The sequence below is a fragment of the Vulpes vulpes genome, chromosome 12 (assembly GCF_048418805.1).
Source record: "Vulpes vulpes isolate BD-2025 chromosome 12, VulVul3, whole genome shotgun sequence".
Classification (NCBI taxonomy): Eukaryota; Metazoa; Chordata; class Mammalia; order Carnivora; family Canidae; genus Vulpes; species Vulpes vulpes.
Genome location: NC_132791.1, coordinates 146,921,928 through 146,939,121, shown reverse-complemented (window position 1 = coordinate 146,939,121; position 17,194 = coordinate 146,921,928). Strand labels below are relative to the sequence as shown.

General features: G+C 40.4%; 1 protein-coding gene across 1 annotated transcript in view; it reads left to right on the top strand.

Annotated features, from left to right (window-relative positions):
• CACHD1 (cache domain containing 1) overlaps positions 1 to 17,194 on the top strand; it is a 206,389-nt gene that overhangs the window by 175,921 nt on the left and 13,274 nt on the right. The window contains exons 14-23 of the mRNA XM_025983262.2: positions 1,957 to 2,099; positions 2,765 to 2,946; positions 3,802 to 3,912; positions 9,575 to 9,697; positions 11,214 to 11,313; positions 11,406 to 11,522; positions 13,461 to 13,621; positions 13,967 to 14,053; positions 15,113 to 15,229; positions 16,628 to 16,779. Coding sequence (XP_025839047.2) covers positions 1,957 to 2,099; positions 2,765 to 2,946; positions 3,802 to 3,912; positions 9,575 to 9,697; positions 11,214 to 11,313; positions 11,406 to 11,522; positions 13,461 to 13,621; positions 13,967 to 14,053; positions 15,113 to 15,229; positions 16,628 to 16,779 — 1,293 coding nt within the window. The remainder of the gene's footprint in view (positions 1 to 1,956; positions 2,100 to 2,764; positions 2,947 to 3,801; positions 3,913 to 9,574; positions 9,698 to 11,213; positions 11,314 to 11,405; positions 11,523 to 13,460; positions 13,622 to 13,966; positions 14,054 to 15,112; positions 15,230 to 16,627; positions 16,780 to 17,194) is intronic.

Below are 17,194 nucleotides of genomic sequence, written 5' to 3'. Positions count from 1 at the left end.
ACACAAATCCACAGCACGCTGCTAGAAAGCCGAAGTCTTAAGCTTCTGGTTTTCTTGTCCTTGATAGGAATATAATACTAATCTCCCCAGCCATCCCATGTGGTATCAGGAGAATTAAATCAGACATAACATCACTGGAAGCACTTTCTTCTGATAATGGCAGACTACATAATTCTGACCTATTCTACTGAGGACACCTGAAAATGGATAGAAACTTGGGGGGGAGGGGAACCTTCCTGAAAAGTATCAAAGAACTAACATGATAGCTAGGAATTGGACAGAAGCCTAGGAAACTAGAAGAACCCAGAGAAGAAAGCCAGTGTTTAAAGCCACATTTGCGATGTACCCATTCACCAATCCAGAAGAAACAACTGGGAAATTAAACTATTCTTTAGGTAGTAGGTTCTTAGGGCTGGGAGGAGAGGACGAAATCAAATCCAAGGCCCCCAAGAGGTGGAGACTAACAAGTGAAAACCCTCCCTTTCACCTGCCACACAGGCATGCTTTAGCAGAACTACATCTTTAGGGCAGACATGAATTGAAGCCACAGAAGCCCTTGACTTGGGATTCGGGTCACCTAAGTGGTCTAAGGAAGCTCATAGTCATTAGTCACGACTCATTGAATATCAAGTCCCACAGGGTAGTACTTAGGCCCTGTATCCCATTGTCTTTTTGAGAACTGTCTCCACCTTACCACCCTGCCTCATCCTGGGGTTTGGTGCCTGGTAGAACCAAATAACAGTCCTTCCTGGATACGCCTGTGTCCTGTTAGGACTCAGCTCTTTCTACAAATTTGTTGTTGTTTTTTTAATTTTATTTATTTATTCATGAGAGATACACAGAGAGGCAGACACATAGGCAGAGAGAGAAGCAGGCTCCGTGCGGGGAGCCCAATGCGGGACTCGATCCTGAGACTCCAGGATCACGCCCTGGGCCGAAGGCAGGCGCCCAACCACAGAGCCACCCAGGGATCCCTACAAATTTGTTTTTAAGTACAATGTATCCTGCACAGTCAGAGATAGCCAGGCCATAAGGAAACAAGACACTGTAAGTGAGAACTAAAAGAATGGAAAATGATCTATACACTTAACTGAGATTAGACACAGAACAGTGGACAGTGCTCCCCTAAAGGTTCTCAAACTATAAAATGGAACAGTAGGAAATGTCACAGACAGAAACGTAGTGTTTTGTTTCATCATGTAATTCATTGGGAGGATTTCGGTCTTTGAGAATGGGGTTTTCCTCTTAGGATCAGCAATTATATATACAGTAACTACTCTATTTCTAGAAACTTTTGTTTATGCCAAGTTTGGCTATCCCTGTTTATAAGAAATTTATTTTTGCATTGTCTGCACTGTACCATTTTTCCGTCTTTTGAAATATGAATACCAATATGAACAATAGTAGTTAACACCCACAAATCATTTGTCATGTGCTAAACACTATTCTACATGCTTTACATTTATTAACCCATTGGCTTTATGTAAACTAACCGATTGAATTCTCACCGTAACTCTGTAAGGTGGTGCTGTAATTTCCTACTTTGCAGAGAACAAAAGCATTGCCTATTTTACAACTTTCCCCAACATCGCATGGCCAGGAAATGGTGGAGCCCAGATTCAACCCACTGTGGCTGTATGTCGAATGTCGCCTCCTTAATCCTACTAAGTGTAAAATATTATATGTAGATCTAAGATATTTTGAGCATTTGCAATTTTGGGCACTTGTATTTATTTGTACGTATCTCTTGTGATTCGCTCACGACTGTAAACTCCTTGAAGGGAGAAAATGAGAGTTTTTTTTCCTTCTTCACTCCTTCTAGTGTTGAGTTCTTTCCTCACGGAAGACTTTAAGTCACCATGGCTAACAGATTGGCAGAGCCTTAGTGATGCTTTTGTTTGGGCCTGAGATGAAGTCTCAGTGTTCCCAGGCCTGCTTTGTTTGCTTCTCTTTCAGAAAGTCCAACTGTCATGCTGTCTGCTGGCAGCTTTTCCTCCCCCTACGAACACCTCAGCCAGCCAGAGACAAAGCGCATGGTGGAACACTACACAGCCTATCTCAGTGACAACACCCGCCTCATTGCTAACCCGGGGCTCAAAGTGAGTGCTGGCCTGGGGCCCTACTTCTGGTGTATCCTTCCACAGGCCTGGGAAGGGGTGCTGTCAGTGAACCTTTGAAGTGGGAAGCCCAGCTCTGGATCTGTGCCTCTCAGCTGGAGAGCCAGGAAGGCAATGTGTGGCCCCCAGGAGGTTGGTTGGCGATGACCCTTCTGACGGATTAAGAAGTCCTGTGGGCCAGATGAAGAATCTCTTTCAGGCCTTAGATGCACTAGGGGTTTTCTAGGTAGGGGGGTATGATTTAGAGAGATCTGTGGAACTTTCCCAGACCCGTTTTTCCCAGGGGAAAGAAGTAAGTGCCCCCTATGGTCTGTTGAGATAAACACGGTAAAGTTTAAGGAGCAGAGATTTAGCTGGTGTGTGTGTGTGTGTGTGTGTGTGTGTGTGTGTGTGTGTGTGTTGCTATAGGATCTTTCCTCTTAAATGCTGACAGCCTCACTAGGATGAACAATTGAGTAAATCATACATCCACTGACTATGTTTCAGTAAGCTTTTGTTTTCACCAAGTTTGGCTGTATCCATCTGCTGTGGAAAGATTTTTAAGAAGTAATTGGGCTTGGCTTCTCTGCAAGAGAGCTTGCCAGCAGCCCACTCTCTTTTCATGTGAGTCTTAAAGGATCCCTGCTATGTCTTCCTTTGTTTCCCAGTTCTCTGTCAGGAATGAAGTAATGGCCACCAGCCACGTCACAGATGAATGGATGACACAAATGGAAATGAGTAGCCTGAACACGTACATTGTCCGCCGTTACATAGCAACGCCCAATGGCGTCCTTAGAATTTATCCTGGTTCCCTCATGGACAAAGCATTTGATCCCACGAGGAGACAATGGTGAGTTTTAGGGGCTTCCATTATCAAAGGTTCCCCCAAATCATGGAGAGACATGATAAGTACAATACAATAAAGCAACTTCAGGCAGTCACAATAAAGAAGATACTTCCATGGCCGTGAAAACATATTTTTGAATCTGTTTTTTTTAATGCAGTAATAACAGCTTTGTGGTTTTCCTCTGTCCACAATGTTTTTATCTCTTCATTGAAATTTTGAGACTGAAATGCTTTATACTTGGCCATTTCAATTCCTAGCATTTTGTTTGAGTCCTATGTTGCATGCACTGTGCCCTTAGTGGGGATATTTAACATCCCTACACATGATGATGGCATCAAATTATAACCCATCTATGACCTATGAAAAACAAGTATAAATCCTTTTTTTTTTTTTTCTTTTTACCTCTTGGCTTTATTTTTCCTCAGGTTTTCAAAAACAAAAGCTAGTCAGGTGGTATAGCAGGGAAGGCAACTGGGGCCTAAAAACCAGATTTCTGGACTTGTGCTGCTTAGATTTGTACTGTCTGTACCAATCCAGAGGGCAGTTTCATGGGCCAAATTGTATTTGTTTCTACTTCATTTATTACTTTCTTTTTACATTAGGCTCTAAAACATCCACACTATAGAGCTTATTAAAAGCTCAAATATATACTGAGCTGACCATCTCCTACAAAAGAATTTCAGATTTTCTTGACCTCTTGTGTTGCTATAGTCAGAGATAAAAGATAGAATTCCTTTTGAACTCCAGGGTAACATAGGCACACTTTATAATACTTTTTAGAGCTACAAGCTCACTTTTGACACTTACAGATCATTTTTCAGACCTTAAAATAATGTGACTTTCTCTTGTCTCCGTTAGGTATCTCCATGCAGTGGCTAATCCAGGTTTGATTTCTTTGACTGGCCCTTACTTAGATGTTGGAGGAGCTGGCTATGTAGTAACCATCAGTCACACAATCCATTCATCCAGGTAATACTTAATTTCTTAGTCCTTTTATAAACACATCAAGGATATTCTGAAAATTTGAAAGTCTGGTAGACAACTAAGGATTAATGGCAAAAGCATGACATTTGATGGGAGGCCATCTGGAGTCTGAATATCTTCTCTAGTTGTATCATCTTGCATTCCCCCGGCTTCCTCGTGTCATCTATAAAATGGGAATAATACCTACCTCACAAGGTTATCATGTGATTGAGTCAATGAAAAGCTTTTAGCCCTCTTCTTAGGAAGAAGATGCTTACAAAGAACAATAGACATTAGATTCAGTAGGGTAGTTTGTAGAAATACCAGTCTTAACCAGAGGAAGAAATCCCAACCAGAGCCTGACAATTATTGCCAGAGAACATTTTCCTAAGCAGAGGAAGATTTGTAGTGAAGAAAAAAAGTATTGAGACCCTAATGTTATTACTTCTTTTATTTTGGCCTAACATTTTAGAATGATAGAGGAGTTTGTTGTTATTGTCACTTTGTCCTTATACTGTCTCTTGAAAACTAAAAAGACATTTTGAAAATTGATTGTCCAAGAATGCTATTAAATGTCAGTATCACTGTAAATATATTTCGGGTGCTTTATATTTCAGGCCTCTGAGGTTTCAGTATTTAAGCTACAAATGGTAGTGAAATGTTGGGTAGAAAGGCAAGTCACACATGTTGTTTTAATCCCTTCATTATACAAATAGAAGTTTTTCCCTGGCAACCTAGAAAGCTCCTATTTTGACTGATACCTGTAATGATGCCTTAAAATTTATGGGAGACAGCTTTTTCTTGCTTAACTTTATGCTTTTCACTGGTGCTCATTATATATCAAATGATTGACATTCAGGAGAATTCTAACACAAGTTCATTGGGAGCAAGAATTGGGAAGCAGTACTGTGTCGGAATTTCAATATCATGACCTGTGTCTCCTTGGAAAGCAGGGCCTGCTGCCAGCCAAATAGTGATTGCTTTGCAGGGCATGGTATCTGTTTGGCTCTGTCACATATAAACAAGTTAGATACTCATTTAGAACAGGACTTTTCAGTGCTTTCATTAACAGACCGTCTGTCAGGTATACACCTATTGTCTAAATAGACTTGACATCTCTCCCATGTATTCTAATCAGTTGAGAAAAAGTAAACAAAGGTGGTTTCTTTGAGGAGACTGGTAGTCACCTTGATCTTTGATGACAATGACAATGGGCCGGCACTGGGCTTCAGATATTGGGGGTAGGGGTGGCAAGAAGAGAATGACTGCCTGTGTGTGTCTTATCTGACACTTGTTATCAAGTGCTATTATCTTGTCCTTCTATCTGTACAGCTCTCCTTGTCTGTGTGGCAGGGGGAGGGGGTTGCTACAGGCAGGTGCAAATTTTCAATGCCTTTTACAGTTGTGTACATGTTTTTATTAAAATTTGGGTGGGTAGAAGAACCTTTGTTTAGCTTATTTTTAAATATTTATGGTGTCAGCCCAAATGAAGCATGATGAAAATAGGCAGGATTTCAAATTAGAGAAAACTTCAGTTAAATTCCCTTATTTGGCTACTTTTAACAGTGTGTTTAACCTATATAAGTTTAGCTATTTGACTTTAACAAGAGTGAAAATAGCCGCTTTAACCCTGGATTCTGTCCACCAGCCACTCAATGAGAGAGTATTCCAGGAATAAGTATCTGCTCTTGCTTTGATCAATATGCAGTCCCATGGACTTGATCATTTGAACATTTTCCTTACCTGAGCATGCTTTTATTACTTAAAACTGTGTATTATTCAATCAGCGTAGTTCAGAATGCAAGTCAAATTCCACTTCTAATTGTCAGCCAAAGCAACTGTAGCTTTAACGGGCTGCACAAAGGTACTTTTTTCAAGTGATCACCAGTGATTGGTCTCATGTGCCAACCTGAGAACCTCACCTCCTCCTAAGATGTGATTCTACTCTGAAAAGTCTATCTGCCATCTCCTGCTTCTATGACTGTAAACAAGTTCCCTTTTGCCTTGGTTCCCTCACCTATGAAAGAGAGGTATTAAGGCCCATCTCAAATAATAAGGGATTATGTTAAATAATATATGTGAATCACAGAATGGTGCTTGGCACACGGGAAGGGCTCGATAAATGTTGTAAATACTTGTATTATTTACTATGTGCCTTGAGTTCTCAAAGCCTCGTTTATGAAACAGGAGACAATGCCTGTGTTGAACTGATATAATAAGAATTACAGATGATGCATATGAAGTGCTTAGTTAGCATTGTACTTGACAATGTTGAGTCCCAAATAAGAGACAAATACTTCTGATGTCATGCTATTTCGACCTTAAACTTCTGGCATTTTAATAGGTCAGGAAAGAGACCTTAAGCTAGTGTTCAGCTGATTATGAGACACTCTCATTCAGCCTTCGTTTTCAGAAGTGATAGCTGATAGCTTGGGGAGGGGCTTTTCTAACCCAGCATTCACTTATCCTAGTAACTGTGTTGGGACACTTCCACAAGCATTATTCGTAGCCTGAGGATCTAAATGCATTGTTTGGAGGATGATAATGCTAGCGGAGATGATGAAGTATGGTCAGTGATTAAGGAACTGGTCAGATGAGTCTTTGGCAGTGAAAATCTCACAGAAGTGCTGCGAACAGCATGGTCCTTTGTACCTTGGAATGTAGACTTGGTTTGATTTTTCCGTGGTATTCTTTGAGTTGCTATGGTAACTGTACATTTTTTAAATTCAGGTGAAAATATGAATGCTAGACTTACATGGGCAATATGCATGCTTTTCCTTCAGTATGTTGATCACATTGGAGCAGATGGCAGTCATACAGGGGAAGTTTAGAAACAAAATTAACTTGCACCAGAAAAACCTGAGTTGTATTTTTCACTGAGTCAGCTACAGTATTGTAAAAGGAGCCAGAATTGCAAGTCATTTAGCTGTTCTAATCCTAATTTTCCATTTATAAAATGAGAACTGTAATTCCTTCCTGACATTGTCATAGGAAATTGATTAGGTCATGTAAAATGGCTTGGAAACTTTTGAATGTCCTGCATCTCTAAGGAGACAATATAACATACTGGTTAGGAGCATATGCTCTGGAGGCACCTAGGTGGCTCAGTCGGTTAAGTGTCTATGTTCGGCTTAGGTCCTGATCCTGGGGTCCTGGGATCCAGTCCTGTGTCGGGCTCCCCACTCAGAAGGGGTGGACGGGGATATCTGCTTTTCCCTTAACCTCTCCCCCACCCCTTCTCAATGGTCACGTTTGCTCTCTCAAATGAATAAATAAAAAATCTTTAAAAAAAAATAGCATATGCTCTGAAGTTGAAGACTGAGGCTTATTCCATTGTTTCCACTAGTTATTCACTGTGTGACTTTGGCCAAATACTTAATGTTTCCAAGCTTCAGTTTTCTGGAAATGATAATGCCTCATAAAGTTTTTGTGAGAAATAATTGAAATGACGTATTCAAATGCCCACCAGAGCACCCATAAATTGTGAAGACTCAGTAAATATTATCATAATGGTGCCTGCTGTTTAGACTCCTCACTCTTTCCTGGACAAGTAAGAGAGCTTTAAACTTCTTTCGACTGATACTTCAGTAAAACATTATTTGCTACAGAACACAAATCCCATGTAAGATAGCTGAGTCTTGGATGCCTTCCGTAGTACAATTTAAGGGACTTCAGTAACAATAGAAAGCTCATATTGAGGCAATAGCCTCTCATAGATAATCCCACAACGTAGTCCTCTTTCATCTCATGCCAAATACAATTTTGACAGCTAAGCTCTGACAGAAACTTCATTGTGGGTCAGGGTCCCTTCTTGTGGGTTTTCAGGTTTTTTTTGGCCTGAAGTTTGGGAATAAGTTAGTATCAATGTTGACAGTAACCAGAAGGAGACAGTTGTCTACATAACAAAGCTAATTTCACTCCCAAGTTTTGATTTTCCAAAAGATTATTATGCTTTGGGAAGTTTCTTCTGAGCTTTCCATTTACAATTTTTAAGATTTTTGTCTAAAACAGCCCCATTTTTCTCTTGGTACTTTCTTTATCAAGAAATCAGGCAGATGGGGGCAGCCCGGGTGGCTCAGCAGTTTAGCACCGCCTTCTGCCCAGGGTGTGATCCTGGAGACCCGGGATCGAGTCCTGTGTTGGACTCCCTATATGGAGCCTGTTTCTCCCTCTGCCTGTGTCTCTGCCTCTCTTTCTCTCTATCTATCTCTGATAAATAAATAAATTAGATAGATAGATAGATAAACTAAGTATTTTGGGATCCCTAGGTGGCTCAGCGGTTTAGCGCCCGCCTTTGGCCCAGGGCATGATCCTGGAGTCCCAGGATCGAGTCCCACATCGGGCTCCCTGCAAGGGGCCTGCTTCCCCCCTCTGACTGTGTCTCTGCTTCTGCCTCTCTGTCTGTCATGAATAAATAAATAAAACATTAAAAAAAAAAGAAAGAAATCAGGCAGATGGATGATAGTAATGATGGGCCCTTGTAATCTCCCACTTTGAGTAAACCCTGCAAATTCCCAGCCACAAAGGTACAAGAGCTCATTAACCAAATAGCCCAAACCCCTCCAAATACCCATGATCATACATTAGAAAGAACCAAGATTCCAAGTGACAGAGAAATCCATGCTGTTTATATAGCTAGCATTTCTCTAGGAGAATAAGTTCATTCTCCGTCCTCATCTGAGCTTTAAGCCCTGGTTGGTTTTCTTTAGACTTACTTCTTTTTATTGGGTATTTTAGATAGATTAGGCAGCTTGCTAAACACTGTAAACACACTGGCTCATTTAAGCCCAATGACAGCCTTGTGAGGTAGACACTCTTCTCCCCATTTTCACACAAGAAAACTGGGTCTTAGAAAGGTTAAGTAGCCTCCTAGGAACCACACAGATGGAAACCAAGAGGACCAGGATTTGACCCCAGATCTGCTTGATTCCAGAGCTAAAGGCTTAGCAAGGACCATGTGATAACCTACCCAACTTTATCCTCATTGGTGCTTTCTTTCTGAAAGTAGCATTTTAGATTGGAGAAGGAACTGGCCTGAGAACCAGGTGAGTTTTGTTCTAGAATCTGAGCTGTGTTTTAAGTAGAGCCAACCTTAATGTTATAGAAAGAAAATGAGACTTAGTTTTGTTTTGGGTTTTTGTTTTTGTTTTTTTGTTTGTTTGTTTGTTTTTGTTTTTACTGAGTTTTGTATGACCTTACACTAATTAGTTAACCTTTCTGAGATCCCAGTTTCCTTATCTATAAAATGAGGGAAATAAAGAGATCATTCATGTTTCTTGTCTAAGGTTCCTTATTGAGCGGAACCATAGTAGTCATGTATCCCATCTCCCACCTGATGCCTTTTCCTGCCGCCTCCATATTCTTGCCAAAGAATAGTCCAGCCCCTGTCCGAATATCTAAAGTCAGGGCTAGGCATATTCCACAGCTGTCCATGTTTTGGGCTGGTCTTACTAGGAAATTCCACCTTTAGCCTTAAGTTTTTCCTTCATCAAATCTCCATGTTATGCTACCAGTTAGTCATTTAGTTGATCATTTTTAGAGGGGTAAAAAATGTGGAGGAACAGTAGGCATATATTTCTAATACCATACAACGTCCTTCTGATTGAATGTAACTTTTACCTTTAAATAAGTTGTGCCTCTTGTTCTCACTGATCTTTTTCACATGAAGTACACAGCTGTCTTCTGGGCATACTGTGGCTGTGATGGGTATCGACTTCACACTTAGATACTTCTACAAGGTTTTGATGGACTTACTACCAGTTTGTAACCAAGATGGTGGCAACAAAATAAGGTAAGCCCTTCAGGGACACCACTTCCTATCTATCTGCAAAATATAAAGAAAATGATGTCTGATATCTCTAATTGAATGGCAACCACATTGTCATGGTCAAGACCAGAAAGTCAATCCATGGCCTGGGTGTTCGATTACAAAGTTTTTGTTCTTTCGTTTTTCTAAGATGCGTGCCATTTATGATATAGACAAACAGATTTGTCTTTTTTTTTTTCTTTTTTTCAGATTTGTCTTATAACAAGGAGAGTAACTGTGGCACAGAATTCTCCGAAAGCTCTTGTTTCTCTCAGAGTCAGTAATTAGAAGTTTCCCAGATCTTGGGTGCTAGGAAGACCAGAAAGGGTACTTTTGATGTTAACTTAGTTAAGCCAAAGTCTTTGTGGGAATTTCAGACACTTGGACTGTTCCCTTTTACATTTCCCCAGAAAGAGGCTTGCAGAACTAAAAAAGCCTTCACCTCCTAATTTCAAAAGAACGTGTCTGATCAAAGCAAGGGTATTCCCTTGATTTAATGCAGGCCACTTTTAAAAATAGCTTTCTTATTTCACTCTTATGGCCCATGCTTCACATCACTGCTAAATTTCACATTGGCCTGAATAGGGAAATGTAGGATTCATAGCAAACTGTTGGAATGAATGCAGAGTAAAATAGAGCAGCACATAGTCTTGGTTAGAGCAATTCTAGCTTTGCTTTAGTGTTTCCATCAAATAAGTTTTTGTATGTCCCTGAAGATTATATTTTATGTATATTAATCATCAAAGAAGAAATTGTATGGCTTGAAGCTTGTGCCTATAAATACCCAAGGCAAATTCCTTCAGAGTAATCCCTCCTCTGAAGAAAGACTAAACTTGCCATTTATATATCCTTACAAAAGATTTTTGAGTTCATCTTACTGGGGCTAAGTAGACACATTCTATAAAACTAGGTAGGTGGCCTCAGAGTCAGGTTTAACTTTATTACTATAAACTGTATACTAGGTAATCTATCACCTCAAGAGTAATGTATCTATTGGGGTCCCTGGGTGGCTCAGCTGATTGTCTCTGACTCTTGGTCTCAGTTCAAATCTTGATCTAAGGGTCATGAGTTCCATGAGTTCAAGGCCCATATCTGTCTCCATGCAGGATGTGGATCCCACTTTAAAAAGGGGGGGAGGGGAACGCCTGGGTGGCTCAGTGGTTAAGCGTCTGCCTTGAGCCCAGGGCGTGATCCTGGAGTCCTGGGATCAAGTCCCACATCGGACTTCCTGCATGGAACCTGCTTCTCCCTCTGCCTGTGTCTCTGCCTCTTTCTCTCTCTGTCTCTCATGAATAAATAAATAAAATCTTTTTTAAAAAATTAAATTAAACTTTAAAAAAAGAATAATGTATCTGCCTGCCTGCCAGCCTTCAGTGAATTTGTTTCAGTGGATATTTACTGAGATAAATGCAATTTGTTTCAGGGTTAGCAAGATAAATGCTCTCTGAAAGTGTAGAAAGACCATGTAGATTACTGAGAGATATCACTTGTTTTGGCACAGGTGCTTCATAATGGAGGACAGGGGTTATCTGGTGGCACATCCAACCCTCATTGACCCCAAAGGACATGCACCCGTGGAACAACAGCATATTACCCACAAGGTATTTGTTGCAAAGCCGACAGCTCAATGCTCCCATGGCCTATGGTTCATTAATTACATGACTTGTGTTTTCTGTCTGCTTGGCCTTATTAGGAGCCGTTGGTAGCAAATGATATCCTGAACCACCCCAACTTTGTAAAGAAAAACCTGTGCAACAGCTTCAGTGACAGAACAGTTCAAAGATTTTATAAATTCAACACTAGCCTTGTGGTAAGTTGATCCCTTATCATCTCATATCTCATTCCATTGCGGAATATGAAATGGAATAATAGTTAATATCTGAATATGACTCCTGGCTGTTTCATGGCCTAAAATTATAGAATGACAGGACAGGACCTTAGGCCAGCTCCCTAGCTTGACCAGAATGGGGTGTAAAGCCCAGATTGGGAAAGTGAATGTTTTAAGGTTTCACACTTGGTGTTTTGTTTTAGTTTTGTTTGTTTAAAGACTCACCCGGTAGAAACCCTTTGAAATGTCTGCTGAGGTCTGTTCCCACACTCTTATGTAAATATGTGTGGCACCATGTGTTCCCTTCTTCCTGTCTTCTAGAGATCATGCAGCCTCCTTAAATTCCTAAGGCCAAATTAGGTCATTTCTTGGTCATCTTACCCCGTTAGATGGGAACTCTCATGTAGATCATCTAAAAATAAATACATTTTTTGTAGCTTAGAGTACTCTAAGTATTTGATTTGAGAGAACTGCAAGCTTACCTAGATATTATTAAAGATCTTAAGAATGTTCCTACTAGTTTGTCAATAGTCTTAGCTGGAAAAGAACTAAAATACATAATGACAGAACCAACGTTCAAAAAGTTGTTCACAAGAAGTAAGCTTTTTATTTAGGACAGGTATTCATATCATTGAATGTATAATTAAAAATTTTAAAGATGTATTGGGTTGACTGAAAATTCTCTCAGAAAAACAATAGCAAAAACAATTGGAATAAAAGAGTTTAAAAAAACAAATAGATGAATAGGATAGTGGGTTCAAAGGAAATCATTATTACTCTGTTTAGACTTCACATCATTCTAAGGAACACTCTCTTTAAAGAGGACATTGACAAACTTGAGTGTAATCAGAAGGAAGCTGCCAAGCAAGATTGTTCTGTGAAAGTCTGATTTACTCTGTATCTTCTACCTTTTATACAGTGATTTCCTGAGTCTTCAACAGACAAAGCCAGGCTACTCTGGGAGAAATTTTTCAGAAACGCAAATTTTAGTGGAATATGAATTAGAATAATTTCTTAACAGCTCAAGGTATTCCAGAATGGAACTGGAACATTTCTGGGTAGTGGAGCTAAAAGGATGATAGGCCTATCTTAATGCTGATATGGTAGGGGCGGGCATCTTCCAGGCAGTGGAAAATTCATCTAGACCTCCATCCAGTGCCACATTTCTCAGTTAGGCTTATCCTCAGCATGCACATATAAGGGATGACTGGCATGGAAACAAGCATGGGATTACATAGTTGGCCTACTACATTGGACACACGTGCAGAAAAGAATAGCCATATTCAACTTCCCAGAGCTGCTTTTGAATCTTTGGTTTTCTCTATAGTAGACAAATCTGGCATTTCAAGAAGTTGGCTGTCACATTTTCTTGCTATAGAATGAAGAAAAGAATGCTTGCTTTAGTTATTTAAATACTATTTTTTAAATATTCTGGAAGGAAATTGGACTCTTAAAAAGAGTCTGGGGTTTTTTTATTCTAGAAGAAGAGAGGTTTGTTATCCAAGATGGCTCAGAGGTTGCATGTTTTCTGGTGGATTAGGTTTGCCTTTGAATACATTTTAAACTATTCCTTACCTGAATGCTGTCTTTCATTGTTTTTTGCAGTTATCTTCATGTTATGGTGTAATGTGTTTTAAAAAAAAAATTACAAAACAGCTATAAAATTTTTATCTATAAGCATAGATATGAGAATAAATAAATATACACAACTGTTAAGTGGGACCTGGGAATTATCTCTGATATTAAGAAAAAAATTCTATTATTCCAGCTTTCAGCAGTAACCATATATTACTTTTGTAGTCAGAAATAAAGTTTTATTGTAAGCTACTTTCAGCAGTTGGTTGAAGAGTCGTTTTCACCACGGTAGGGATGAATTTTCGCATTGTTGTCTGTCACTTCTGACGCCTCCGTTGTCTCTAGGGAGATTTGACGAACCTTGTGCATGGCAGCCATTGTTCTAAGTACAGACTGGCAAGGATCCCAGGAACCAACGCGTTTGTTGGCATTGTCAATGAAACGTGCGACTCTCTTGCCTTTTGTGCTTGTAGCATGGTGGATCGGCTCTGTCTCAACTGTCACCGGTAAAAATGCAATGGGTCCTCTTCTCTGTTTACTCCACTGTTAAATATCTGAACTGATGCCAATCATTTTGACGTGGCATCTGCCATATAAACAGAAGACACAGGGGGGTGCCCTGGAGAAAAAGAAGGTCCTGGTTACGGAAGTATTTCTAGCTGTGCAGTTTACAGTATCCTTGTCCAAAGAGTAATGAATTAAGGCGAATTATATGTTTAAACCGTTGGTCACAGCTTCCTTTTAACTGTCCCTTTTAACTAGCTCACATTTTCTTTTCCTTCTTCTGGTACATATACAATACAAAGTTTGTTATGGATCTTCTGCATAGTGATTTTCCTTTTGCCTTTCAGAATGGAACAAAATGAATGTGAATGTCCCTGTGAGTGCCCTCTAGAGGTCAATGAGTGCACTGGGAACCTCACAAATGCAGAGAACCGGTAAGATAGACATTACATCAATATGTGTGTTATATATATTGTACACACACACAGAGAGCCTCCTCTATAGATTTGTTTGGAGTTGTGGTAAGAAGATGATTGATTCTAATGATGTGACTGTTCACTGAGTCAGATTTCAAGCCTTAAAATGAAGTCCTTTTTCCGGTGTACATTTAAATGCTGTGAAACGTGAAAATTATATGTGGTCCGTACAAAAGCTATGAGACTATTACAAGCAATCGCTAAGTGTCTGCCAGGTGTCAGATACTTTATGCACATTAAGTCACTTAGTTTTCAAATTAACTTTGTGATAAATCTTGTAGGTATCTTTCACACACACATGCTTACACCTCATGTATTTTTTACATTAGTGACAAATCTTAAGACTACAGTTAAATAAGTTGGGGTTAAATCCCTTCTCTAGAACGTAAAGAATCTGGGTGTACTGATATGTTTAATCATAGAAACTGATATGTTTAAGCATAGAAAAAAAATGTCTAAAGGGACCCTCATGAAACTATTAATAATGATTACCTTGAAAAAAAAAAAAGATTTAGAGTGGCAAGTCAGGGGAGGTAACTTTCATTTCTGATTTTTTTTTTTTATTCAAGAGAATACACAGAAAGGAGAGAGGGAGAGAGAGAGAGAGAGAGAGAGAGAGAGAGAGGGAGAGGGGCAGAGACACAGGCAGAGGGAGAAGCAGGCTCCATGCAGGGAGCCTGATGCGGGACTCGATCCCCGGTCTCCAGGATCACGCCCTGACCTGTAGGCGGCGCTAAACCGCTGAGCCACCGGGGCTGCCCTCACTTCTGATTATATACATTCATGTTTTGTGGGATATTTATGACTTCTTTTTTTATATATATATTTTTTTCTATTGTACATAAGGATGAACAAACTAAAGCTCAAGAGTGGTTAAGTGATTGGCCCAAGGTTACATCTATTTAAGTGGCCAGGATTTAAACCCAGATCTATCTGACACTATCAAGGGCCAGAGGCCTGATGAGTTTGGAATGTGAGTGGTCATTGGTCCTAACCTCCAGACTTGCTCCTGCATAGAAACCCAAGCTGTGAGGTCCACCAGGAGCCGGTGACATACACAGCTATTGACCCTGGCCTGCAAGATGCCCTTCATCAGTGTGTCAACAGCAGGTGCAGTCAGAGGATGGAAAGTGGGTAAGCATTGCCCGGTGCTTGCGTTTACATCAACATGATCACTGCGGGAGTAGAACCTAGTGAGGAATGGTGACCAGCAGCCTCATTGAGCTTTTCCAGCTGGTATTTATCATTCTCCTTCTTGATATTTTTTTAAAGGTGTACCAATTTTTCAGACCCAAAAGTGATTCTTATGAGCTTTTTATCCAGCAGGTTTAATGTTTTCCAGTTTCTACTTGTTGTAGCTAGTTGGTGTTTGTACTATATGTTGGTCGTCTCATCTGTGGATGGGAAAGTTTACTCTTGAAATAAAAGGAATGAGAGGGGACATGGCACGAAGAAGCACAAGTGAGGGGGCAGGAACTCTTAGGGTTCCTGAAGCAGAACCCAACTCTACATGTGACACATTATAGCTCATCAATTCTGTTTTCTTAGAAAGTAGATCGGCATCATGATAGCTTGGAGAACCAAAAACTACATGTCCCTTCCTCCCTCTCCCTTTCCCTCTCCCTTCTCTCTAGGATAGATATTTGGGACTAGCCATCATGCGAATAGTGGCTATCGTGGACTACAGGGGTGAGAGTGGGGTGATTGTTTATTGCGACTGCAGATTGCCACTTGATTATCAACATTCAGTGGGTAGGAGGGCAGCCAGTTCTACTTTTTTTTTTTTTAAGATTTTATTTATTTACTCATGAGAGAGACACAGAGAGAGAGGCAGAGACCTGTACAGGCAGAGGGAGAAGCGGGCTCCATGCAGGGAGCCTGATGTGGGACTTGATTCCGGGACTCCAGGATCACACCCTGGGCTGAAGGCAGCGCTAAACCACTGAGCTACCCAGGGATCTCCCCCAGTTCTACTTTTAATGCATGTTTTAGCAAAGAAATGGTAGAGTATCGGACAGATTAATTTGGGATGTTAGGCAATAACTCAAAATCAGTTATATTTGAGAAACACTGCACACATCCTCTTTGAGTCCTAATATGCTTAACGTATTAAAAGTTCTAAGAAATTGGCAGTAAGGAAACTGTTTAATTTATCTAGTATTTCCCCAATCTATTTGCCCATTTTTCCTACCCCCCCCCCTTTTTTTCCCTCTCTTTTAAATGACCCTATACGTGGGGTCAGGCCAAAGTCTTAACAAACCTTGGGGCCATTTGGTCTTTTAAGATGATTTGAAATAATCCTGCACTAATCTGTGATGTGTGGATTTTGTGGTATGATCCACGGAAAGAACAGTTTTATTTCTCTCATTTTCAAGCTGTTGTGAGACATAAAACAGCTATCCCATGGCAGACTATTGGCTGTTCTTCTTTTATAAGGAAAGGGAACTAAAGCTTGAGGACTTACAGGACTAGTAAGTAATGGCACTCTTGAGAGCTGTCTGATACCCAAGTCCATCTGCTCTTCCTTGGCAGGGACTGCTTTGGTGTGCTGGATTGTGAATGGTGCATGGTGGACAGCGATGGAAAGACTCACCTGGACAAATCCTACTGCGCTCCCCAGAAAGAATGCTTCGGAGGAATCGTGGGAGCCAAAAGTCCATATGTGGACGACATGGGAGCAATAGGTATGTTTATTGGGAACCCAGAATATTTTGATTTCTCAATACTTTTTTTTTTTTTATCCTCTCCAGTAGGACAAAACTCTTAAAATGATCCTCAACCCTATTTTCCTGTTTCCTTTGCCAGTAGTTTGTACTTACAAAACCAAGGCACATAATTACCTTCAAAGCTGGCTAGATATTCTGTGCCGAGTAAGCAGCCATTTTTCCTGCCAAATTTTACAAGCCTGGAATTCGTTCCCATAAAGCTTGTTCTGAGAACCATCAGGCCTGATTTCTGCATGGCTGAACTGTGGAGTTTGTTTGAATGTGAGTCCCAGCTGTCAGAAGAATGGGGCCAGAGATGGGTGGAGTGACTGCTGCACGTCGGTCTCCTGCTGTAACCTTCCATCACCACATTTGCAAAGCAGAAGTCTTATGG